This window comes from Colias croceus, chromosome 13 (genome assembly GCF_905220415.1).
Source record: "Colias croceus chromosome 13, ilColCroc2.1".
NCBI lineage: Eukaryota > Metazoa > Arthropoda > Insecta > Lepidoptera > Pieridae > Colias > Colias croceus.
This window is the reverse complement of record NC_059549.1, coordinates 3,401,939-3,429,150: the sequence shown is the minus strand read 5'-3', so window position 1 is coordinate 3,429,150 and position 27,212 is coordinate 3,401,939. Positions and strand designations below refer to the sequence as shown.

General features: G+C 34.2%; 1 protein-coding gene across 2 annotated transcripts; it reads left to right on the top strand.

The window, feature by feature from the left end:
* Positions 1-591: 591 nt before the first annotated feature.
* Positions 592-18,462, top strand: LOC123696998 (sodium-dependent transporter bedraggled). Of its 2 annotated transcripts, XM_045643407.1 has the most exons (16): positions 592-714; positions 939-1,174; positions 2,600-3,683; positions 3,793-3,923; positions 4,215-4,496; positions 5,035-5,225; positions 7,115-7,252; positions 7,621-7,855; positions 9,160-9,377; positions 9,698-9,892; positions 12,033-12,161; positions 12,291-12,644; positions 13,160-13,227; positions 14,446-14,572; positions 17,326-17,522; positions 17,935-18,462. In XM_045643407.1, the coding sequence occupies exons 3-16, from the start codon at positions 2,647-2,649 to the stop codon at positions 18,335-18,337; spliced, it is 3,705 nt and encodes a 1,234-aa protein (XP_045499363.1). In that variant the 5' UTR covers positions 592-714; positions 939-1,174; positions 2,600-2,646; the 3' UTR covers positions 18,338-18,462. The 2 variants fall into 2 exon arrangements, with proteins under 2 accessions (XP_045499363.1, XP_045499364.1); XM_045643408.1 differs by lacking the exons at positions 592-714; positions 12,291-12,644 and adding an exon at positions 738-803 and having other exon boundaries at positions 12,033-12,257.
* Positions 18,463-27,212: the final 8,750 nt, after the last annotated feature.

Here is a 27,212-nt window from a genome sequence, read left to right as displayed (position 1 = left end):
TTTTCTATTCGGGCACCGCCACAAACGCCGCCACGAGAAGCTAGAAGCGTGTAGCGTGTGGCCGCCACAGGCGTCAACCGTGTGCGGCAAGTCCATATAAAATGTAAATGTATGAAAAGTGCAGGAAATATGCCAGTAGCGGCGTTTTATGGCCGGTGGCCCGGTGGCCCGTGTGCGGTAGCCCTTATAGATGATAGTGCGTAATTACCAAATTACCCTTCTTGTGTGTAATATTTTTTTCAAATGTATAAAAAAAAAGAAACCTCTTATTCAGTTGGATAGGTATTCTTTCTTTAAACATAAAAAGATTACAACAAATATTGAATTTAAGTTAGAGTCTGGTCAGCCAAAGCTGAATATCACTTGAGGAAGCGTTATTCTAGTAATCAACTATAGTCAAGTAGATAATTTATTTAGGTACCATAAGAGGTAAATATTCTATTAATTGATTACCGTAGTCGCACGCATGGCACCACCATGGCACCATCGCCTTTAATCTACAAAGTTACAAACGTCCTCTCAAACGTCACCTTTCTTGACTTTTATCTTGACATTGACAGTTGAAATTTTTTGAGTGGAGTGGTTGATGAATGATGTCACGTTGATGTATAATTTAATCTCATTCTTTGTCATTCTTATTTCTTGATCTTCTTGTAATATTAAAATAATGTTGAATTCCTGCTCTTCGTTTGTGTCATGTATATTTAAATAATGGTATTTTATTTTACAGTATAATTTAACTAATGATAACGTTAAAAATGCAATGCGCGTTGTTTAGAAGTTGCGTGGCATACAAATTTAATGTTCGTGAAGTTACTGCTGTTTTAAAGTGCTTTTGGCTAGTACATAGTTAATTAAAATACTAAAATATTTTATTTTTTATTTTTTATTAGGTGTATAAAGTGAAGTGAATAAAAAATGTGTATTTTGCTTTTTAGTCCTTGGATGAACAGCTACGAGTATAATCTTTTGACATATTGCTGATGTTTTTCAAAGATTCCGTTATTATTGATAAGATAAAACGATATAGACATTATTTACTAATTACTGCAGTCATTAAACAACGAGGATGATATCAGGCTGGCAAAAGAATGTAGAGAATCAACTATGTGCATGATACAACTGAATGAATTCCTTTTTATACTTCTTCAAAGCCTGAATAAGTTTATATAAGGTGAGCGTATTTTGTATTCATAGTATTATAAGATAAAAATATAATTTGCTTTTTCACAACATAACTATAATAGAATAATATAAAAAAATGATAGTATAATTTAAAATTCAAATTTAAATGATCTACAAGTATTCTTATTGCTTGCACTCCTAACAAAATCAACAAAAATTCCTGACAAAGAGATCCTACAAACTAAATTTTCACTTCAAATCAAATTTTGCATTACACATGGTTATGTATGTTAATGAGTCATACAATTGCTACTGAGTTTTGGCCCTGAATATAGGAATTGTGTTGTGAAACTCTTCATCTGAATACATTCCAATATCATTAAGTGAGACCTTAATACTGCATGATTAAATTAAACTATTAATGATGTTAAATAAGAATTTTTTTACATTTAGCTCAGTTGTATGAATGCTAGGTTTTTAGCAATATGATCTAAATATTTAACCTATTTATTAATCTCAATAAGAAGTGTCTAATTCCATAAAATGTAGGTATGTTATTTCATTAATGTTTTATTTATAAATTTCTAATGAAGGTTGTGAACCATTTTAGTTCATAATTTGGTTTTGATCTTACAAAAAATGATTCATAAATAATTAAGTAAAGAAGAATAAAATTTATTATGGTGCACATATTTTTTGTGCATTGTAAACATAAAAGTATTTGTTATATTAATATAATAATTCATTTTTAACAGTGTATTTTTTCCATCAGGAAATATGCTTATAATAATAATAATAAATAAAATGCTCCAACTGTTTATAGTTAAGAAAACTATTGTTTTAATTAAAAATTTTAAACATGTAATGTAACTGTAGTAATTTCTGAGATCCATTATGAAAAAATCATGTAATGAGAGTAAATTTTGTAATCAGTTGGCAAGATGTAGGTCAAAATAATGCAGTGAATTATTGTTGATCTGAATGAAAGATTAGACAAACTAACAACATAATGAGAAGCTCTTTTTTATTTTATTGTTCTTCTTCTTTATTAAAAATGAGAATTAAGTATTTAATTGTGGAATAATACTTTGAAAATTTATAACAACAAAAACATGACATTAATGTATTTCTTTGATCTTGTCATATGAATTAAATAGTATAGTATGTTAAGCAACTTAATATGAAATATGACTCCAAGTATAGATCTATAATTATTGTAGCAAACAATCAATAGTGAATTTGTTGTTGTTGTAATATACAGTGCTTTGTTAGCTAAATGGTTAGCAATACCTGTACTAATTAGTCTAATTAGCTCTGTTTGTATTGACACATACAAAATGGGAACATTAGTGGTTCTAACACAGGCCGCGATGTTTAAGTTTCAGAGTATATTGTCAATTAAAAATTGTTAGAATCTTTGCTTTACAGTATATTTAAACTAATTGAAGCAATATTAATTATAACCTTTTTTTAGGGTTTACATCAAAACATGCAGCCTATAACTTAGAGCAGGGTATTAAAATGGATATTGTCAATATGGATGAAGGCAGATATGAGCCTAGAGAGAGTTTACCCAGCAGTAGTGTAGAAAGTGATGCATCAAGCAGTATCTTTGAAAGCTATGATACAAGTGAACAAACAAGTGACACAGAGAAGCAATCTGACGATGATGAAGACTTGAAAGAGGATTTACAAAAAAATATACCTGAATGCTATAAGTCTGATTCCAACTTTACATCACATACATCTAACATCACAAATGATGAAGATTTTCAAGCAACAGCTTTATGCCAGTTTATGGATATTTTGAATGATTTAGATGAGGTTTTGGACAAGTCCCTTTTAGCTTGTCTCGATGATAGTACAAAAACATTTGATAGCGATGAAGAGGATCTCATATGTAAAATTAAAGAATGTATCGGTGATAGAGAAGATATCGCCGAACAATCTGAATCACAAAGTTCCTTGGACGACAATACACAAGTTGTCTGTTCCATCGGAGAATCGTCAACGCAAAGGACTGAAGTAGCTATAATAGAGGAAAATCCCATAGTTAAGCCACAGTTAAGTACACTAGGACGATCAAAAAGCGTTTCGGACCTTTCCGAAAATTATAGACAACCAAGTCCAACTTTGGAACGAGTTAGCACGACAAATGATAATTTACGAAATTCAATGAGGCGGTTGGATCCGATTTTATTACCAGCAATTTCTACTCAAGAACCACAAGGAGAAGCTTTGACTTTGCCAGTTATTTTGTTCTTAGAGCATCATGTGAACTTACGACCTACAAGTGCCCCAATACAGTTGCAAGTTACAGCTGCTAATTTGAGCCAGGAGAGTGCATCAGGGCCTCTTATTGTGGGACGTAGAACATTATTGATGAATAGAGCTTTATCATTGCCATCTCCAGGTGAAAGTGAAATTACGGCGGAATGGACTGGACGTAACACAGCACGTAGTACTGCGCGGAGTGGAAGCGTTTCGAGTTCTTCAACTGAGTCTCTTAATGGCATACCTCCAGTAAACCAAAGCCCTTTTATTGGCACTGACGAAAGGTAATTTTAAATACAGCTCTTTTAGTATTTATGGTTATAAAAAATATTTTTTTGTATAATTGGTTTATATGGGATAGTAAAACGTAAACTTAAAATAAATCTTTTTTAGAAATGACGATAATGAGGAGCCACCTTTTGGAGTATGGCCGCATCGGATGAGTTCAATGTTGGCATGCCTTAGCTGTACTGTGGGGATATTTAACATTTCCAGATTTGCTATGTTCAGTGTTCATTTTGGAGGTAAATCATTTTTATTAATACACATGCATGTTTATGTAACTTAATCTTCAGTTAATAACATGTTTTTTTCTATTATAAATGAACAATTTTCAAATGCTTTAGCTGGTTTACACTGACTCATGTTATGAGTGAATATGTGTTTAAGGAAAACCCATGTTTCATGGAGATCATGGAATATTTGTAACAGTTGAAAAAGTTTTTTAGGTAATATCTATTTACATGAAAATTTCAGCAAATTTTATAAAATTAGCTGAAATGAAATTATAAATATAAAGTTGCCTTTTTTTTCAGCAAGCTTCATAGTCCAGTTCTTCATGTTGTCTCTCGGGATTGGAATACCCTTGTTCACATTGCATCTATGTTTGGGACAAGTTTTGGAAGCGGGGCCTATAGACATGTGGAGGATATCTCCTATATTTCAAGGTGTCGGAATAACTCTGCTATTGATACAGGCTGTTATTGGCATATACAGTATAATGGGATTATCTTGGATATTCGTTTACTTCCGAGATTCATTCATTACCGCAAATGATAAATACAAATGGGCGCTACCACATGATTTTAGCTTTGATGGTAAGATTTTTTTTTAGTTTAACCTCTGTTTGATATATCAATGACATATCTTAATCTTTTTGATACAGTGAAATGTATGCAAATCTTATTATCTTTTATCAGCGTCTGATTTAGAAAAATAAAGAGAAATAACTATTTCCTATCGCAATTCTTATATAATTTTACGTAACACTATCAATGGGTCTGTACAATTTATTGTCTGTCACCTGAATTAAATGTAATAAATCTACACTAATATCATAAAGAGGAAAACTTTGTTTGTTTGATTGTAATTAATAGGCTCATAAACTACTGGACCGATTTTGATGAAATTTGGCACAGATAATCTTTAGACCCTGAGAAAGAACATAGGCTACCTTTTATTGCGAAATATGTACCACGGGCGAAGCCGGGGCGGACTGCTAGTAAAAAAATAAAACTAATAAAACAATAAAGAAAATGCATCTATATTATCTGAAGTATTATTTATAGAATGATGAGTGAGATGAATAATTAATTTAATTTTAATTTATTTAATAAAGTATTCAAATAATTACAGATCCAGGACTAAGAAATAGTACAAACAGAATACATGAGACGCTACCGCAGTATTTCCATGGGGAAGTGTTACAGCGTAATTTGAACAATAATAACTTTGGATCAATTAAATTCCAAGTGGCCTTCAATCTGGCTGTTGTGTGGATGATCGTGTTCGTGTCCTTGAGTAAGGGGCTACGGTCGTATGGCAAGGTGAGATATCTGGATATAGATTTATATTTTGGATGGAATATTTTGTAATGGTGCGATTCAGATTTTTGTTTATACATTTGTATTTTTTTTTAAATAATGAATTATTTATTGGTTTGTTGTTTTTCTCTGATGTGAATTTACTTAATGAATACATCTTTCATATCTTGTTAGTAAAATGATTTTAATATTTCGTAAAAAATAATTAACTTAGCAAATTTAATTGATGTTAAGTTTTTTCACTCATTAAATTGTTATTCAATAAATACATGAATAATTTACAAATTTGAAGGATATTCTTTGTTTTTATGCATTCTCAATTTGATTAGCTTACAAAGTAGCAATCAGAAATTATTAATTCATGTTTTTGTATCTTTTATTTGTACATTGCGTTGGCTAAGATGTTATGAAGTAACTCTTATGTATAAATTTAATATACAGTCTTAATCAATGCTATTATGCAATCGCAATGTTTGACTGTCAAATGTTGTGGGTTGCATACTAATAGTTAACTGCTTTTAAGTATTCATAACGGCCTCGCTGATCTAATGATGAGATTGTTTGAATTCAGATGTGCGAGCACAAAAACTATCATCAAAGTATGCATATCGTCATTGAGAGCATTTTATATAGGAATTTGAAAAGCGCTCCTGCTGTGCATAAAATAACTATTTTTTTATATGTAATAATGACGTCATGCTCTTGATGACGATACCACTACTTTGACGACAGTTTTCTTTCTCGCGCAATTGAAACGTGTATCTAGTTCAGGATACATCGCCCATTTTTGCAAGTGACTACTATCAAGCTGATTTTCCGTTTGTAGCTTTATTTTGATGAGACACCGAATAATTTCGTGTACGAAACTCTCGATTGTGGTAGCTAACAGAGATAACAAGGATAAAATTTTTTGATTTCATGATTCTCAAATATTTATTACGCAATTTGTAGGACAATATGTCTGTTGAATTATATAAACATTAACTAAGTGAAAACAAAAAAATCAGCTTGTTAGTAATCATTTATGATGACCTCGTTATCGATACACTTTGGAAAGGGGGACTCTTTGAACAAACCATAGATTTTGTAGGACAAATATTTTTTCGAATAATTTAGGTAATTATCTTGAGATTGAACAAAAAAAAATTCAGTTAGTAATAAATATTTGAGAACCATCAAATCAAAAATTTTTATCCTTGTTATCTCTGTTAGCTACCACAATCGAGACTTTCGTACACGAAATTATTGGGCGTCTCATCAAAATGAAGCTACAAACGGAAAATTAGCTTGATAGTAGTCACTTGCAAAAATGGGCGATGTATCCTGAACTAATCTTATTGTGACGTAATATAGACACATGGAATTATTCCATTCAAAATCTGAGCAATGAATAGTTTGGAACTTATTTCTTATGACTCAGGGATGATACATTTATTATGTATTACTATATTTCCGCCCGCGGCTTCGCCCGCGTTTGCAAAGGAAAACCCGCATAGTTCCCGTTCCCGTGGGATTTCCGGGATAAAAACTATCCTATGTGTTAATCCAAGTTACCCTCTATATGTGTGCTAAATTTCATTGTAATCGGTAGTTTTTACGTGAAAGAGTAACAAACATCCATACATCCATACAAACTTTCGCCTTTATAATATATATTAGATATATTAGATGTACTAACTGTACCCTGTATTGCTTTGTTGTGGTTTATTATGCTTGCGTACATAAGAAATAAATAAATAATGACAGATAGATTATTTTACGTATTGAATCAAAATAAGATTTAATATGAAGATTAAAGTAACTCACTTATTCGGTTTCCACTAATTTTGTCCGCAAAAAATAAAATGCGATTAATAAAAATATAATATTTAGATCGTTATCCTTATTTTCAGGCTGTCTACATGTTGATATTTCTGCCAATATGCGGAACTCTGATATTGTGCACAAAACTACTTACACTCATACCTTACGACACCGTGACGAATATCTTCGCAGAAACAGAATGGAGTGAATTCTTCATCAATAGTAATGTATGGATGATTTTAGTAAATAATATAATCAACGATTTTTTTCAGAAAATTTTATTTTGTCTCATTATTGATAGTAGATAATATTTTTATCTACTGGTAAACTAAGAAAAATCTAATAACATCAAAAACAAAAGAACACATCAAAACTGTTTTCTACCGAAACGATATGAATACGAACGAAAAAGATTTTCTAAACTTTCATTCACTGACATTATCCAAAAGGTCTAAATCGCCTATACGTTTATTACATCGCTGCAATTAGCTTTATCCGAACATTTCTAGATCTATGCGCAAGAAATTTTAAAAATAAATTCAGAATATTTCTGGAAATATTTGTCCAAGAAATTATTTACAAACAATATTTTCAGAGTTGGGCAGCAGCGGTCCAAGAAACGTTTCTAACATGGGGTCTCCTCGGCGCTTGTATAATGCAGCTCACAGCACATAAAGACGCTAAACACAAGACTAGCTCGATGTTACAGCGCGAAAGCGCGTGTGTGGTCGCCTTTACATTCGCCGTGCTGTTGTTAGCCGCCTTTTTGGCGAACACGTGCGTGCAAATATTGAAGAATAATGGATACGTGTATATACCGGGTAGTTTTGGTGAGTTACTTAGATGTTTATTAAGTATCTACTATGCTGCTCACATCACATAAAGACGCTAAACACAAGATCAGTTCGATGCTGCAACGCGAAAGCGCGTGTGTGGTCGCCTTTACATTCGCCGTGCTGTTGTTAGCCGCCTTTTTGGCAAACACGTGCGTGCAAATATTGAGGAATAATGGATACGTGTATATACCGGGTAGTTTTGTTGAGTTGTTTAGATATTTAAAAAAATAGGTATATAAATATGAGAAAAACAGAGCGTGTGTCCCGTGAACACGTGTCAGAAGTGAAACTTCTTCAGCAAGATTCAAGATACTGAAATAGTCAGCTTACTCCATGACGTGCCGCTATTGCCCTGACGCGACCTTGATATTTCACTCTCATCGCGCCTACAGAAGTTTCACTTCAAAAACTAGCAAGTAAATAACTTTATTTAAATTCATTGTTTTCAGACAGAAATAATTATATTATATTATCGTATAACATTTGAAAGCGATTCTCCAAACCCAATCAAATCGAATGAAATCGTGTGACCCAGTGTGTAAATGAATGAAAAATAAAACATTGCAAAAACATGTCATTGTCACGAACGCTACTAATCACTCATTGTTCACTGGATTTGCGTTGCGTAATAATACAAACTTTCAATTGAGATAATCATTATATTGCGAACAAAAAATATAAATCTATACTAATATTATAAAGCTGAAGAGTTTGTTTGTTTGAACGCACTAATCTCGGGAACTACTGGTCCGATTTGAAAAATTCTTTCGGTGTTAGATAGCCCATTTATCGAGGAAGGTTATAGGCTATATTTCATCTCGCTACTGGCAACAGGAGTGGAGCCACGGGGGTGAAACCTCGCGGAACAGCTAGTATCAAATAAATGTCGATGATTTATAAAATGTTATGTTCATGTTACGGGAATGTTATGGAATAGAAAAAAATATGATTCAATTTGATATTTATTTTCACAGTATTGAAGGTAGTGAAAATAAACTGCAACTGTCTAAATAAATAGTATAATGTTATCGAGGTTTATATCAAATATATTTATGTCTGAAGTTTTTTTTAATTAGTATACGTATAACATTAGCAAGGTCGGAAAGATAATGACTAGATAGAAATTAAATTAGCTTTTCATGTTTAACACACTTTTAATATCTTTTAAAATTTAAACTGTTCTCATGATTATAATTTAATTTAAATTTTTATGTGAATACAGTAATACATAAAAAAACAACGCTTTTTCACTATTACAACGTATTCATACTAAATACCAACAAAACTAATTGTTTCAGAAACAATAAAATCATCCCAATTCCTATGGCCCACATCGGAGCCGATGCCTGGGAACACAGTGTCCACGCCCGTTAGATACATGACGCAATACGGGAGTTTAGTGGGAGTGTCGGTGTGGCCAACCGGCAACGCCGCTAAAACGTTTAGCGGCTGGCAACCGCTACAACTGGCAACGCAGATCGTGCCCGCGACGTTGGCTGTTCTGCCTTCTAATGTGGTGAGTACACCTACAAATATTGATATGCATTTGACTCTTGAGATGATATTCATTTGGACACAAATAAAAAAAATGTTTTCAGGATTGCCAATTTATGCAAGAAAAAAATAATATAAATTTATAAAGAATAGAAAAAATTCGATCACGAGACGGGACTCGAACCCGCATCCCCATTGGTCAGGTGTCCGCTCCGGATTGGTGTAAAAGGATGCGGGTTCGAGTCCCGCCTCTTGATCGATTTTTTTCTATTCTTTTTAACCCAAAATATCAAATTAAAAAAAAAAAATAACTTCATTCTTAATATTTTGTTATTGTTACAGCTATCACCAGCATGGGCAGTGATATTTTACTTCATCCTAATAATGTTCGGGTTGGCCCAACAGTTGGCCATATGGCATTGTGTGATTACCGGCATAATGGCCATTAATTACGAAGTTCTCAGGATATGGGAAACAACTATTACATTCTTCAGTTGTGTGTTTGGACTCGCAATGGGATTGCTGCTGTCTACTGATGTAAGTACTTTTGTATTTTAATCTTTAAATTTATTGCGATCTAGAATATTATAGGCACTGTTTGCTTTTTAATTATTTTTTTCTTATAAATTGTGTTTGAAGATATTTTGCAAACAATTGATTCTGGACCTCACTATTTCGTACCCAGAGGCGGCTCGTCCTAAGAAGCGCTGGTGCAGTGAACTCCCATAAATACTTAATTATAATAAAGATAAACCTGCTCATGCATTTAATAATTGATATCACTATTTAAGGACGCGTTTACGAATCTGACTAAAATAAGCAGTTTTTCGGTGCATTTTGCGGCGAAATAGTACAAAACCAAATTTAACTAATAATTACCATAAATAGATTACTCCTTAATCTTTAAATGGTACTAATTTTTTAGTCGAAAATTTTGGTTTATAATATTGAAAAAAATAATTTCCGTTGCCTCTTCACACAAAATTGACAATATCATGCTGAATAAACGAACATTTTTCTTGTATTTATTAAAACAAATTAATTTATTAAAAAATATTTTCAGTAAGTAGACATGTCTATCTCAAAAAGGTACTAAATAAAACTATCAAAATTTTACAAATAAGCTGAGAAAAAAATTAAAATCAAATCTTATTTTTTCACATATTTAACTGTAACGCGTGATACTTATTGCATGGAAATAAGGGTTATATTATTTGTCACTATCTTGATTTATTGTACAAAAATTTGTAATGAAATATTTTAGTAATTTAGTCGGCGCTCGGACGCCTTTGTGATTAGACGCTGTGACGCTTGTAGGCAGCTCCTCGTTTACGAAAAGATCGCTGTACGTACATACAAAATATTTGACCTAATAAACTTGATCATTGACGCATTCTGCACCGACAACCAAGGCACACCAAGGAAAGATTTTATTTATAGTTTTTCATACTTATGGGATTTTAAATTTCATATTTAGTTTTTAACTTGATGGAGTGACCTGACGTGTACTTCGAAGACTGCTACTGGAACTCATAGATGAGTAGAGCTAGATGTATCGAGTTTGGGCTCGTTTTGTTAGTTATGTTGAGACCTTACCTCCGGACTTGATGGAATGACCTGCAGGTGTACTTCGAAGACTGCTACTGGAAGTAATAGATGAGTAGAGCTAGGTGTGCCGAGTTTGGGCTCGTTTTGTTAGTTACGTTGAGACCTTACCTCCGGACTTGATGGAGTGACCTGCAGGTGTACTTCGAAGACTGCTAATGGAATTAATAGACGAGTAGATCTAGGTGTGCCGAGTTTGGGCTCGTTTTGTTAGTTACGTTGAGACCTTACCACCGGAATTGATGGAGTGACCTGCAGGTGTACTTCGAAGACTGCTACTGGAACTAATAGACGAGTAGAGCTAGGTGTGCCGAGTTTGGGCTCGTATTGTTAGTTACGTTGAGACCTTACCTCCGGACTTGATGGAGTGACCTGCAGGTGTACTTCGAAGACTGCTACTGGAACTAATAGACGATTAGAGCTAGGTGTGCCGAGTTTGGGCTCGTTTTGTTTACGTTGCACGTAGCACGTAATTACGTTGAGACCTTACCACCGGAATTGATGGAGTGACCTGCAGGTGTTCTTCGAAGACTGTTACTGGAACTAATAGACGAGTAGAGCTAGGTGTGCCGAGTTTGGGCTTGTTTTGTTAGTTACGTTGAGACCTTGCCACCGGAATTGATGGAGTGACCTGCAGGTGTACTTCGAAGACTGCTACTGGAACTAATAGACGATTAGAGCTAGGTGTGCCGAGTTTGGGCTCGTTTTGTTAGTTACGTTGAGACCTAACCACCGGAATTGATGGAGTGACCTGCAGGTGTTCTTCGAAGACTGTTACTGATTGAATTTGTTTTGAAATAGCCTGTACTTTCTAATTTTTAGTGTTTAAATATTTTATAATGTGGTGATCATTTTTTTTTTCGTAAGAAATTATCCCGCTTACGCTATTATATTTTCGTTGTTTTATTTCAAGTGAACACCCATACAATTTTGTCACGAGCCGCCTCTGTTCGTACCTATTTGCGTATTATAAATGCATATACTTTCGCATGCCGCGCCGTCCGTCGATTGTCAGTGCTCGACGCTTATGCGTAGAACAAATAATTACGAGAGCAACTTGAAAATGTGTCAGGCGGGGATCCGCGTGGTGCACTTCGTGGACTACGTGTGGGTGGGCGCGTGGTGGCAGGGCGGCGTGCACGTGGCGCTGGCCGTGGGCGTGTTCGCGGTGCGCGGCCGGCCCTACTCGCCCGACGGCGTGGTGGGCGCGCTGTACGGGCCCGGCTCCCGGCTCGCCGCCGCGCTCGCCGCGCTGCTCAGCTTCACCTGGACCGTGGTGCTGCCCGTGTCGCTCTGTGTGAGTAGCGCCGCCCACTCGCCCGACGGCGTGGTGGGCGCGCTGTACGGGCCCGGCTCCCGGCTCGCCGCCGCGCTCGCCGCGCTGCTCAGCTTCACCTGGACCGTGGTGCTGCCCGTGTCGCTCTGTGTGAGTAGCGCCGCCCACTCGCCCGACGGCGTGGTGGGCGCGCTGTACGGGCCCGGCTCCCGGCTCGCCGCCGCGCTCGCCGCGCTGCTCAGCTTCACCTGGACCGTGGTGCTGCCCGTGTCGCTCTGTGTGAGTAGCGCCGCCCACTCGCCCGACGGCGTGGTGGGCGCGCTGTACGGGCCCGGCTCCCGGCTCGCCGCCGCGCTCGCCGCGCTGCTCAGCTTCACCTGGACCGTGGTGCTGCCCGTGTCGCTCTGTGTGAGTAGCGCCGCCCACGAGCCCGACCCCGTGCTGACGATGGGACTTCCGCGATTTAAAATATACCTACAGAAAACACATTATTCAAAACATACAAAAATAAAATCTGTAAACATCTGTGCAGGTGTGTATAAAACAATTTTAAACCATACAAAAAGTTGATTCTTACCCTCGCCGGCCAGTGGCGCGGCACGCTCGCTTCGATCGCTCGGCACGTGCGTTGGTTCAGAATCAACGTCAGGCCCCTCTGTCTCCCACCGCGAGGTACGTCCGTTAACCCGCGCCGCACTCGAACCAGTCGGTTGTGACGCGCGCGCTCGTCGAGACGCTCGCGTGCTAATATTTTTAACGATATGGATGAAAAAATTGTTAATCTACTTAATTATTTTTGTTATTTTTTTTATTTTTACAAAAAAAGTTCGGTACTCGTCCACTCGAGTGCTAACTTTTGAATTTACAGAATAAAACAAAATGGCAGCTCAATAAATTAATTAATTTTATTCTTTTTTTTGTAGGCAATTTGCGTAATGGACTTCCGTGTCGGCCATCAACGTCAAATGTATACTTGGAGAAAACCTGCAGGGTAAGTAAATAATTTTATAACATACACCGTGATTTTGTTTACCGTGTTAATAAATAATGTTTTTTTAATATTATAAATCGTGTTTGAAGATATTTTAGAAACTATTGATTCTGGACCCCACTATTTCGTACCTATTTGCGTATTATAAATGCATATACTTTCGCATGCCGCGCCGTCCGTCGATTGTCAGTGCTCGACGCTTATGCGTAGAACAAATAATTACGAGAGCAACTTGAAAATGTGATTTTAAGCTATTGCATAGCTTCTATCACGGGCCTTGAGCGCGGAGACCGAATCAAGAAATTCCGTAACGAAAAAACCTCACGCTCCCCACTCCGACGGGCGGAGGTGTGGCTTGAAGGCATAACATGCAAATTGCTATAGCTTTACCGCGGCAGTCCCCGAGTGCCACACATCGTTTTATTTTGTACGTACTCTTTTCTTGTCACAAAATCGTTCTATGTTATACAAACATTTTTCAACACTAAGCAAAAAAAAAAAAATAACCACGCGGACTACTTAATTTCTAAACTTGCCTGCAGTATCGCACGGAGCACGTGACTAATAGAAAACGCCGTGAGAGGTCCCGAACGGAAAGAAATAATATTCGGGGGCGTACAGTTGTATGTTACAGTTAAAATGTGTATGTAGATGTTTGTGAAAAAATCTATTAAACGTTTTTAATTTACTTTTAAGAAGTTTGTGAAAAAATCTATTAAACGTTTTTAATTTACTTTTAAGAATCAATTTTAAACTTTGCTCAAATTAGTCAGTATCATCGCGAGTGTACGTACGGATAAAATTAACAGGGTAAACAAAATCACGGTGTATCTTAAAGTTGCTATAATGATGTCAAATTTTATTTCATCAAACACTTTTTCTTGTATGACCTGACAATTTTGTAGTATTGCTGTAGAATTTTTTGACGTGACAACGTCTTATAATTCGATAGAGCCGGCTGCACGCACGAAAAAACATGACTCATGCGGCGTTACCTCGCTCTGAGGCGTTTCATGTAAGGCTTGAAGTGCAAGCGAGAGCGCGGAACAAGCGACAAAGAAGCACAATCGGCCTTAAGACGTTCGCGTTGTCACGTTCAACTATCGTCAGTAAATCGACTTTACAGACAACCAATTTTTTTATGTTTTTAATCAAGCAAGCAAATACATATAGGAGCTGTTTTAATATATCCAATCACCATTGTCCGTATATTTATAGATACTGGCCAATATGGTGTCGACAGACAGCTGTGTGTGCGCAAATCGGAGCGCTCATGTTGTTGCCTTTTGCTGCGCTCGTTCAAACTTGGAGACACTTAACTAAGGGACCACCTGATATTCTTGAGGTAAGGCATAATAATAAGAAAAAAAATATATTGCGGTAACACAAAACGCTATTTTTCTTCCCTTATTTTTCCTGTCTCTAAATCTGCTAATTTATTTAAATATTTTCAATAACTTAACGCTTCAAGGACTATCCTATCGGCGATTGCATGGACGATTTGGTAAGACTTGGTATTTTTTTTGTATTTCAGCAATTTTTGTTGTATATTGTTAGTCGTATGTGTGATAAAATAAAGTATAGTCGAGCCAATTTAATAGGCAACATTTGACGTCTATCAATTTTATCTTCGAAGAGAGGTAACCTGCTTAAAAACATCGATTGAAGTGTATTAATCGATACGGATTTGAAACATTTGTCAATCGAATTTATTAATTTATGATGATTTTTATTCACAAGTAATCAATTCATTCGATTCTAGATGTCAGATTTCGATTTTTAGAGTAACGTCTCTAGTATTTAAAAAGAAAAAATGTTTATTGACACAAAATTGTAGCGACGTCAGTTCTTCAATTCAGAAATTGTTTATTATGTTTAGGATGGTTTATCAGTAAAATGAAATCTTAAAATTACTTGTATCGGTCATTATTGTTATAAATATATAATTGTAATTGAAAAAAGTTAAGCAAATGTGCAGTTCTAACAAAACGAAATATCATATTATTCTATGTCGTCGTTACTAGGTTACGTTGTTGAATTTTGTTGAACTGTCAAATGTTGCCTATTAAAATGGCTCTACTATAGTGATTGTAACTTTGCACATTACCTTGTAATAAGCTTTTTCTCGATGCATTCAACCTTGCTTATATCACAAAGGTCTTGGTACTTTATCCAAATAAAGTTTCTGGACTTTTGTCTTCATTTTCTAATTAATAATTTAACTAATCACACACACATATTCTTTTACACATTATTTTTATAAACTTTACACTTAAAACTTTCATCGAACCATTGCCATTTGATTATTTTTTAAAGTCATTCATTTTGAGTTTTTATGATTTAAAATACTAAAAATGATACAGGTAAATTAGCTTGGAGAAATTTTTGCGTTTGTAGTAGTGTATGGTCAGCAAATAAAATAAAACAACATTTTATTTTTAGTTTTTATTTTATATATATAAGGGATTTTAAATTAAACTATATGTGTTTCTCCTCTGAAAAAGATGAGACTTTATTTTAATATTTGCACATTTAACATATCTACGTATAAATTTTACATTAACAATGTTACTAAAATGAAAAATTTACTAACCTGAAAGAGAAACGACATTTAAGGTTTAATTCTTTAGTTTGAGAAGTCAAAGGCTTGCCTCGACCATGTTTTAACACTGGAGCCATTTTGAATTAACAATATAAAGTTACAACACTTACACACAAATTAAACACTTCAACAAATATTATAACAATACAAATACATAATAACAACAATCAACAAATACAAAATTTAACAATTATTAAACTACTAATAATTATAATTTTTGAATGAAATGTGTGCTTTATGTTCTAACGGTACCAAACGACTGCACGTGGTACCTGCGGACAGCGTAAACTGGTTTATTCTGGTTTTGTGCCTGTTTCCACTTTCCACTATCAAGTGACGATTTATTTATTTGTTTTGTTTCGTAATTATTATGGTCAAATATTAATTATGAAACAAATTATTATGGACACGATATTTTATTGTTTCACGGTAGTCGCCTTGTCGTTTCCTCAAGGACGTGAAATTGAATGATATATTTTTTTTTATAAAGTCAAAACCATTTCTTTCAAATAAAAACTTGTTTTTATTGAAAACAAAAGTGTTGCTAGGAATAAGTATAAAATTAAATAGTAATGTTAGGATATCGAAACATTTTTGTATAGGCCAGAACGATATAGTGGAAACGCGCTCTAAGATCTGAGTAATATACACACCACTACATATGCAAAAATTTCTCCAAGCTAATGTACCTGTACCGATACAGTCTTATTATATAGTTTCCATATTACGACTTCATCCAGGTTGACCCGGAATAAAAAAAAAGGTGTGCGTGTACTAGTGTACACACGTAAGAAATGAAACTTCTTTATGACCTTTTTTTTTCAAAAAATAATTTACTATATGCAACTTTACAGAAATACGTCAAGTCACGCGTGGTAGGGATAAGAAAAAGATGGCGCGTAACGGAAAAATGTCACGCGTAACGAAAAATGTTACACTAAATTTTTTTCCAACCCCGTTAAAGAAGTTTCACTTCAAAAATATTCTATATCACTACTGAATAGTTTAGCTGTCTGTTAGTGAAATAAATTTCATGATCGGACCCGTACTTCCAAAAATGATCCACTACAAACATAATATTTTTATAGATGCATAGATTAATCTATGCATCACACAATGTACATTGTACATATACCTACGTAAAAAAATATATTTGTACATTAACGTAAACAACTAGGCTTACAATCACGCTAAGAAAAAGCTTTGCCTGCGCAAAGCAATAGAAATTGAACGTTACTGTTACAAAATAAGATATTAATGTTTTATACAGCGCCACATAGACATTTTTACGATATTGTACGAGGTGATTGTGAGTGTAGTTGTTCCTACTACATCTACAGATTACAAATATCAACTAAATTTATTGCTGTACTAGTTAACTTTCTAATCCACACTTAACACGTAATGACTTGCCATACACTTTGTCACACACAAACGAAAAAAAAAATGTTAGGCACTATCCTGACTATTTTTTAATTATCTATTACTCCCCACAGCGCTTCCAGAACCTCTACCGTCCCCGTATGGGCGCAGCGCACGAGTCTCCTCCACCAGGTCCAGCAGTACCGCCAGCAGTACCGGCGAGACAACCGCCAGACCCTCCGCCGAAGTATACACCACCACCGTCGTATAGTACTGCGACGGGTGCAAGGCTACTCAATACATTACGTAGGAGCTTTAGGACGCTGCGAAGGTGAGTGTGTGTGTTTGTGTGTAATTGCGTAAGTACGTCGTCGTTAGATTATAGTACCGCAATGGGCAAAACTACTAATAAATGTATTTTTAAGTAATTTATTATTAAAGGAAATTGATAATAATTGTTATTTCCACCAGATACTGAAGTTAACTGATACTGAACTGTATTGCTAACAAAAAATTATTAACCCATTGAGCCCCAAGCGGCCTGATCGGTCCAAGACACAATAGATTTTCTATTGTGTCTGTGGTTCCGGGGCCTTTTTTTTATAGTGGGGGAGATCTTCCAAAGATACCCACGGCCCCCGGGGAAGGAGCCGTGGGTGGTTCCGGGGCCTGAGTTATTAGGCTTTAAAAACATTTAAATGAAACATTCTTTGTTTTAAAATTACGTTATTTCTTATCAACAGAATAACATCACAACGCGTCGACCAATCAGAAGAAACGGCCCAACTGCCGATCACACTAAGCGAAAGCGTCGACCGCCAACCGGAAATGCAACCGCCAGAATATTCTGGAACATTCGCGGCGCCTTCCATCACGATCACAGACGAGACCGACTCACACAGACCGACATCGTCACACTCACTCACACTCACACGGGACTTCTTGCGACGTTCCTTTGTACGCAAGAGCGATTCGGCGAAAAGCATTCGATCGAGTCTTCGGAGGAGTTTTAAATATGGAATAAACAGCGCGCTAACAACGAGCCACGAACATTTGGTGCGAGATGCCGAACCGATATCGAACACGGTCGCCATGTCCGCCATGTTGGATGGCGCGCACGCAAGGAGCATCGCCTCTGTGATATAACCGCCTTAATAAAATCTTTTAAAACATTTTGCATCACATTTATCACAATTTATCATTCCGATGATGTATTTATGTAGACTATTTTAATTGAAAAATGAAGTTGCATTTACATTTAAAATATAACGTATTAGTTCAGGATACATCGCCCATTTTTGCAAGTGACTATATACGAGATAACAAGGATAAAAAATTGAGAACCATCAAATCAAAAATTTTTATCCTTGTTATCTCTGTTAGCTACCACAATCGAGACTTTCGTACACGAAATTATTCGGTGTCTCATCAAAATAAAGCTACAAACGGAAAATTAGCTTGATAGTAGTCACTTGCAAAAATGGGCGATGTATCCTGAACTATATGTAATATAGATTTTAGTAGGAGAAATGTAATAACGTTTATTGTTTACGTTTTCGCTAGTAAGTTGAATGAAACAAAGTTTTATACTTTTTAGAATAATCGCATTATGAATTTATTGTTGTAGTTTTAATTTTACTGTATCAATGTCGTGTACTTACATCACATATTTTGAAATCGCATTATTAATTTGAACTGATTCTATGATTTAATCAACTATCGAATAATTATGATATTTTTATACATATTGTAATTTGCTTTAAACGTTATTTGTTTTATTAACGATAGTATATAGTTGCATTTTATTAATTTTTGTAGTTTTATTACGAATCAGAGTGAATCTCAAAAATCCACTTAAAAGTGCGTATTTAATTTTCGCCATGAGCCATATTAATTACATTTTAATTAACAATTTAAAATATATAAAACAGAGATAATAAATCAGAGCTTATAAATTTTAGATTAAGATTTTATCGGAATAGAATAAAATAATTAATTATCCCTTAATAAAATTCCTACGAAATTTAATTTAATTTGTATGTATAAGTTTTAATGTGCTCCAGCATAATGAAAAGTACTTTAATTTGAATAATAAGAACACCTATTTTTTACATTTTTTAGTTAGGTGTACCTACTCCTTAATATTTAGTTGTAACTCGAAAAGTATTAAGAATTTTATTATTGTTAGTTACATGTACTTTAGATTGAGAACATACTTTAAGTACAATAAATTAGATAATAGATATACATGTTATCACTGCCATTCAAAATTGTCATCAATTGATTTTGCTTTGTTCAACAATAAAAAAGACACTGAGCGCCTTTTATAGAATTAGTTTCATACAAAATCAAGCGCATGTAATTTTAATTTTTACATTTTCAAATGTAAACGAGGCTTTATCTTTTATTTTGGTGCGAATGCCAGTATGAAAGCTATCAAATTTCTACTAATCAATTTATGAAGCAATAAGGGCCGGCGCAGATATGGCGGAGCGTAGCGCAGCCACGGAAATATAGACATTATAATATATATTCCACGAGCGCAGCGCATTTTTATTGTCAAACTATTATCGACATTGACCTCATTAAAATAACATTCAAAAAAGCGCAGCGCGCTACCTTTCGCGTGTGACGCTTCGATGCTCCCTGAAATAAATTGTTGTTATTTGATTTTTAATTTGATTTTAATGAGAACAATGTTCATAATAGTTTGAAAATGAAAAATGCGCTGCGCTTCGCCATATCTGCACCGGTCCTAATAGATTACTTAGCTTTCTCTTATATTCTCGGTTCCTTCCTTGCATTTACGTAAAGCTAAAATAAATGTGCGTCTAAATTTGCTACTACCTCTAGTCACAATACTGCTTCCACTAACAAATCGTTAGAATTATTTTCATTTTAACCACCTCTATACTTAAGATTAGCGCACGGTTACTACGCACGTATCAATTGTTTTTGTCTTATTTTTACATTCCATACCTATTTACAATGTACTTAGAGAATAAATGTTTTTTTACCTATTTTTGTCTTTTATTTGTGATGTGTGTGTGTGATGTTATGTACCCCAGTAAACATAATTTTTAGGATTCCGAACCTCAAAAGGAAAAAACGGAACCCTTATATAGGATCACTTTCCGGAACGCATCAAGCTGAAATTCATATCGAATACTCCTACGGTCCTTTGATGCTGTGATACTTATAAGCCAACGCAATCAAAAGATACAACCGTAAATGCTAAAATTTTTCGCAAATTTCAACATTCGCAAGGAAATCAAAACTTACCGGGTTGTTCCCGTGTACACAGTCATGAAATATGGTACAATGTAACGTCTTATAACACAAATCTAGGAAAAATTGCGAAAAACATGAATTTTTAATTAGATCATATAAAAATTTGTTTTTAAATTTACATTCTTTTTGCTCATGGACACTTATATGTATTAAACTGATATTCACACCAAAACCTCAGGCCATACATACCTTTAAGGTGTAATAAAATAAAATCATATCAACTAAATAATGTCAACGTAACCAGAAGATAATGCTGAAAAATTATCGCAAATTTCGACAATTGCAGGGCAACCAAAACCTATTGTACCTACTCCGCGTGAACAGTCTTGAATTTTGGCTTAAAGCAATGTACACACAGCACAGATAAATCATAAAGGAAAAATTGTTAAAACATACATTTTAGAGTTACAACATAATAAAAAATATACCGGCTGAATTGAGAACCTCCTTTTTTTGAAGTCGGTTAAAAAGTACGTTCGTTGAGAGCGCTCCGACTCGCTCTTGGCCGGTTATTTAATATTAGGTATGTCGCTGCTAATATAACAATAATTATAAAGATCAAGTATGAAGTAATTTAGATGTAGAAAAAAGGATGAACACAAGTGTTTTCCGTGTGCGTTACCCAGGCAAAATGTTTTGCTTTAGAGAGATGAGACTTAAACAAATAATTAGTGTATCATGAGGAGCAATTTGTTTACTAATAGCAAAATTTGTTTGAATTGTAGTTTTTAAGTTATTTAAGAAAAACAAATTTTGCTGGAGTAACGTTTGAAACGTTACCCAGGCAAAATCGTCTTTCAAAAATTAGTTTCAGCACGGAACCAAATACATGAATAGATAGCTTTTGTTGAGTAGTAAATGTTTATAAATAGCAAAATTTGTGTGTGGTATAGTTCTTTAGTTATTTAAGATTTTGCTGCGGTAACGTTTTGGGATTTCCCAGATCTCGAAAACGGCTCAACGCAGAAGTTTGAAAAAAATACCAATAAAAGACCATAATTTGTTTAAATTTGTTTAATCATTAGTTTTTGATTTGGTTGACGTAAACCAATGTAATTAAATGGTTTCAAAAATCAGAAGAAGCGGGTTTACATGTAAACCAATACACTTATAACCAAATAAACAGCTGTAAAAAATACCCGTGGTTCGACGCTTGTTTACAGCAGACATTTTAGATTTCATACTTTACACGTTATGAAGATAAAAACAAATTTGATTTATTTTAGACTGGTCGTACTTTAGCGATCGAATACGCAGTTCCCATAACATTAAGAAACATGGCATACTTTAAACAAATTAAAATGATTCATGAAAATTCTTTCCTGTTAATTTCAGCCTTGAATTACGGCTCTAATGAAAGTTATCTCAAAAACAAGAATATGTCAGCAATTCTCTAATAAGCCGACCAAATTGAAAAGGTCACGTAAAAGCGACTGCACCGTACGTACGGGTAATCTTCGCAAATTAGCAGCTTGGTAACCGATGTTTTGTACAGTTAAGCAGAAAAACGTTATTCGTGAAGCCGATTTTTTAATATTTTTTAAGTGCAGTACCATATTACACAATTTTTACTAGTTAATAAAAGTGTAATATCATAGTGTATAATTTATAGTGTGATTTAAAACAATACAAACATATATACATGTAGCTATATTTTTAGTACTTAATTTGTTGTTTCTGTTAAACCAAATGTTTTGTGATTTGATGTGATGTGATTAAAAGTTTTGTGATTATATACATTTTTTATAGAATATGCTCGAAACCGTCCCTCATAAGGGCAAGAAATATAGGCAAGCCGATAATACATATTTTGTAAAAAAAAACATTAAATGGCCGTAGATAAGCAAAAAGGATCCAACCCACAACATGACCGAAAATGAGTTAAATATACCAAACTGCTCGTCTAGGTCTATATTTTCGATTAGCAAAAACAATCCAAGTAAAATATGAATATTTTGACGTTAAATTGACACTGGGTACCAACCCACATGTATGGAGAAGCCATATTTTAGTTTCGTAAAAACAATCCATTCTTCTTGGATCATATTGTAAAACGCTCAGTCTAAGAAACTAACACAAAACTAAAATGTTTAAAAAAATCCAAAAGCATGTGGATCCTTTTAGATATTTAATTTTTATGATATTATGATGCAATAGATAAATCACTAAAAAGATTCAGAAAGCATGGATCTCTTTTGTTAAACTGAATTTTTTAGAAATGTATACTGGTTTAATAACAAAAACGATTCAGAACATTTGGATAGACTGAATATTATGTATTTAAAGCTTGAGGCGTTAGGCATGCATTAAGTTCACACTCCAAGTATCTTGATCGGGTCACACATCTTTGCCTTTTTTATACCGATTTTTCTAAAATAGAAGCACTTCGAAAATACCTGAAAAAATTTACGAAGCTGACGAACATGTCGAAGTAACAAAAAAAAAATTACTCGCACAACTATCGATCACGCGCTCATGTGATCTTTATTACCTTCATTCAATGCCTATAGAAGACTGTAAGGTTTGTTGGGGATATAAATTATTAAGACTGAAATCGATTGTATGCGCACCTCCATCGACTAAACAGTTTAGTCATGTTGAATTCAAGAGGAGAATACAGCTCGACAGATCAGTTTAGTCGATGCAAAAGTTGTATGTATGGGCGGGCTCGAAAGGTAAATCTTCGGAGGTATCTGATAATGATTTTCAATGACTATGGCCAAATGTTAAAGAAAAGCCCAATTAGACGATTTGGAGTCAATCTTTGACTATTTATCTAAATACTGCCTGGATTTCTATAAATCAATCCAAGGGGGCAATCCAAGACTTCATGACGATGTAGATATGGCGATGAACCGGACTTTGCACACGAAGAAGAATAGTAAATCGGATAGAATTAATATGTTTTATATAAATAATGAAAAAAAATTGAAAGTTAGTTGTTTTATTTACGAAATTAAAAAAAAAATAAGGATCTTAGTAGCAATTAGCTACTTTGAATCGTTTTTGCGAAATGAAATTTCACTTATCATAATTGAAAATAGGTTTTATCAAAAAGGATCCTAACACACATTTAGCTGAATATTTCAAGAAATAAAACTAAATTCAATAAAATTTGTTTGTAAGAATAAAATATACATTGACACACACACTTTTCCTTAAGAAGCAATTAACACAAGCAAGTCTTTATATGAACAAACACAGGTTAAACTTCAAACTTCAATAACTCAAAAGTAACATTTTGTGGGTTGGATCCTTTTTGGTTATCTACGGCCAAATGTGCTTTGCACATTACACACACAACGCCGACTCAATTCCAACTCAAGTCACACTGTGGTATTGAAATATGAGCTTTATGTCGTGTTACTTAGAGTGGATATTTCAACATTAAGTTAAAAGAAGGTTACGACGCTTTGACAATGATTGGTTCACGGGTTATCCACCTGTGGCAGTCACATGTAATGTTAAAATATTCACTCTAAGTAACACGTAACAAAACTCAAAAATGTTGATGCTAAGGCAAAGCAATACATATAATTTGTATGAGACTGATTTTTTAAATAAAAATAATGAATCTTAACCATTTTATTATTTTAACTAACCTGACCAGAAAACTTTTGTATTCAACTGTACTAACAAAACATCTATATTATCCTGTTCATTTCAGATGGTTGCGCTTATGTATGGTGCGGTCGCTTTTATGTGACCTTTTCAATTTGGTCGGCTCATTAGAGAATGGCTGACATAATCTTGTTTTTGAGATAACTTTCATTAGAGCCGTAATTCAAAGCTGCAATTAACAGGAAGGAATTTTCAGGAATCATTTTAATTTGTTTAAAGTATGCCATGTTTCTTAATGTTATGGGAACTGCGTATTCGATCGCTAAAGTACGACCAGTCTAAAATAAATCAAATTTGTTTTTATCTTCTTAACGTGTAAAGTATGAAATCTAAAATGTCTGCTGTAAACAAGCGTCGAACCACGGGTATTTTTTACAGCTGTTTATTTGGTTATAAGTGTATTGGTTTACATGTAAACCCGCTTCTTCTGATTTTTGAAACCATTTAATTACATTGGTTTACGTCAACCAAATCAAAAACTAATGATTAAACAAATTTAAACAAATTGAGGTCTTTTATTGGTATTTTTTTCAAACTTCTGCGTTGAGCCGTTTTCGAGATCTGGGAAATCCCAAAACGTTACCGCAGCAAAATCTTAAATAACTAAAGAACTATACTGCCGCGGCCGTGATAACTAAGAATGCAGTAATCGCAAAATGGCGGTTTTGAGATAAACGCGCGAAAGACATTTTTACATATTTGAGGAAGATGTTTATATTTTATAGACCTTGAAATCTATCAATAAAATGGGAAAAAATACAAGCTTTACAAAGATAATTATCTTATATTTCATAAATTAGTATATCCATTAATAATGCGTATTATTGCGTTTAGGTTTAGCATCAGGCCATGTGAAAATCACAGGACACTAAGTCTAAATACAGTACTTGCGCTCATTACTGCATTATGTTCTAGCGCATGTTGATTACTGCGTTATTGTTTAGTATTTAATACAGGTTTTTAATGACCGGGGCTAAGAAGATGTATACATATTAATATCTTCTCACTTTTACACAGATTTAAAAAAATGCTCTAGGGTTGAAACCCACTGCGGGGATATCAAAATAAAACAATTTGTAGAAGAAAATTTAGTTTAATTAAGACAACATTTATTTTAACATCAGTTAAACTGACATGTATATATTTATTTAATAGTAGGAACAATATATAATATACTTTTCGGACTCTATATTTATTATTTACGGCATGACTGGAATCAGTTGTAGGTGTTTCATGATATAAATTGTTATCTTGGGGCATTTTGTAGAATGGTTCTTCTATTCCAAATGTCATCTGTTAGCGATATATCCATCAAAGAACTTGGGAAGGTTTCATCACATAACAGACTAAATGATTCATCTTTCTGATTTGAATTAAATTCTGTAGAAGTAGAAGGTTCTGTTTGACGATCCAGCTTACCCAGCACCATGTCTAACATGCTTCTTCCGCGGGAGTTTTTGGCAGACATTATGAAGAGAAAATGTTCTGAAATAAATCTAGGTACATTGATTAAGTAGGAAATATTTATAGTAATAATAAAATTTAAGCTATATATCATCATCACACTTAGAAGCTGAGCAATAAGCAAAAACGCGTTAGAATCCGCGGGCGCCACATAAATATTCTTAATTCTTATACGTACAATCTACTGTAAACTACCTACCTAATTGGAACTAGATTTATCCAATAGATACCTAAAGTTACCTATCGTTGGAAATATTAAGTACAGTCAGCGTGAAAATGATCTGAAGAACAAAAATTCAATTTTATCTTAGCACTCATACTTTAGAGTCTAAAGTATGAGTCTAAAGTTTAGACTCACACTATTCAAATTTTTCTTAGCATTCAAAGTACCAAAAACATCTTAGCGTACGCTGTTTTTGGTACGTTGAATGCTAAGAACAATTTGAATAGTGTGAGTGCTAAGATAAAATTGAATTTTTGTATTTCAGATCATTTTGACCACTTCGTACGCTCAGATTTTTCTGATGCTGGCTGTACCTACATATTACGATTTTAATATTTCTGTCAGATAGGTAACTTTATGTATCTTTTAGGTATACGAGTATGCAAACAAAGTTATTGAAAACCTACAGAGTACAGTACTCCCAAACTGATAACATAGAAAAATTCGTCACTGTTCGGCAACTGTCATATTACCCGAGCCTCCGAAGATGATATGTTTAAAGTGGTTAAATGTATTTTCTTTATGCATAGTTTATTAGAATTATGAGTTTTATTGTGATTTTATGGAAAAATAGATAAGTAACGAAATTTGTTTCGATAATTCAATGTAAGTTAATAGCGAGGATAAGCCACACAATTGCGAATATATATTTGTTGTATTGATTTACTCAGAAAATTATATACTTAGAACTGTTAAAGTGTCTTACTGAAGCTGGCGTCATGATGGATGTATGGAAGGTTTATAATATAAGACAAAGTTTATATTTGAAAACATGATTTTCAAACACTGCTTTATATTTAAATTGCAGAAATCTAATCATTATAATCTCAGTCCAAAGGATTTACAGAATCAGGGGTTATCTCTATTTCTTGTATATTATATCGTAGAATGATCAGAGCTTTCATTATGCTCTTATTCATTTTCACTTTCCCCACTGCTATCTGCTACCTGTGTAAATAATCATTTTATCGGACAATTCAACTTTGAAACAAAACTAAGAAGGGTATGTAACAGCAGCTCTATATGATTCCATCACCACCAATATATAAAGACGATTGACGGATTTTTTAATTTTTGGACTGACAGGCTACCGTCACCTATCGCCTGAACTGTTTTCGATTGTGTATGACTCTAAATTGACTCCTATTTCTTTCAAACAAGGTGCAAGATGCAAGTGCATTGTTTGGAGCACTTACGATTCAATGATTCGGGGTGATTCGGGTATTCCTGGAAATACGATAATTAGCGAAGATCTGCATGCGCATTATTAATTTTGGAGTACTGTACCTACATATTTATACCTAGTAAGAAGCATTTGTAGTCCTGTATTTTTAGGTTATAAAAAACTAAAATCTGACTTGTCACGTCAGATGATAGCTTTTTTATTTCAAGGTCATAATGCTATGTAATACATAATACAAT

Coding starts and splice junctions, on each gene's coding strand:
- LOC123696998 (XM_045643407.1), top strand. CDS start 2,647: ATGGATATTGTCAATATGGATGAAGGCAGATATGAGCCTAGAGAGAGT. Junction 5,226..7,114: donor GGCTACGGTCGTATGGCAAG/GTGAGATATCTG, acceptor CCTTATTTTCAG/GCTGTCTACATGTTGATATT. Junction 14,573..17,325: donor GACCACCTGATATTCTTGAG/GTAAGGCATAAT, acceptor TACTCCCCACAG/CGCTTCCAGAACCTCTACCG.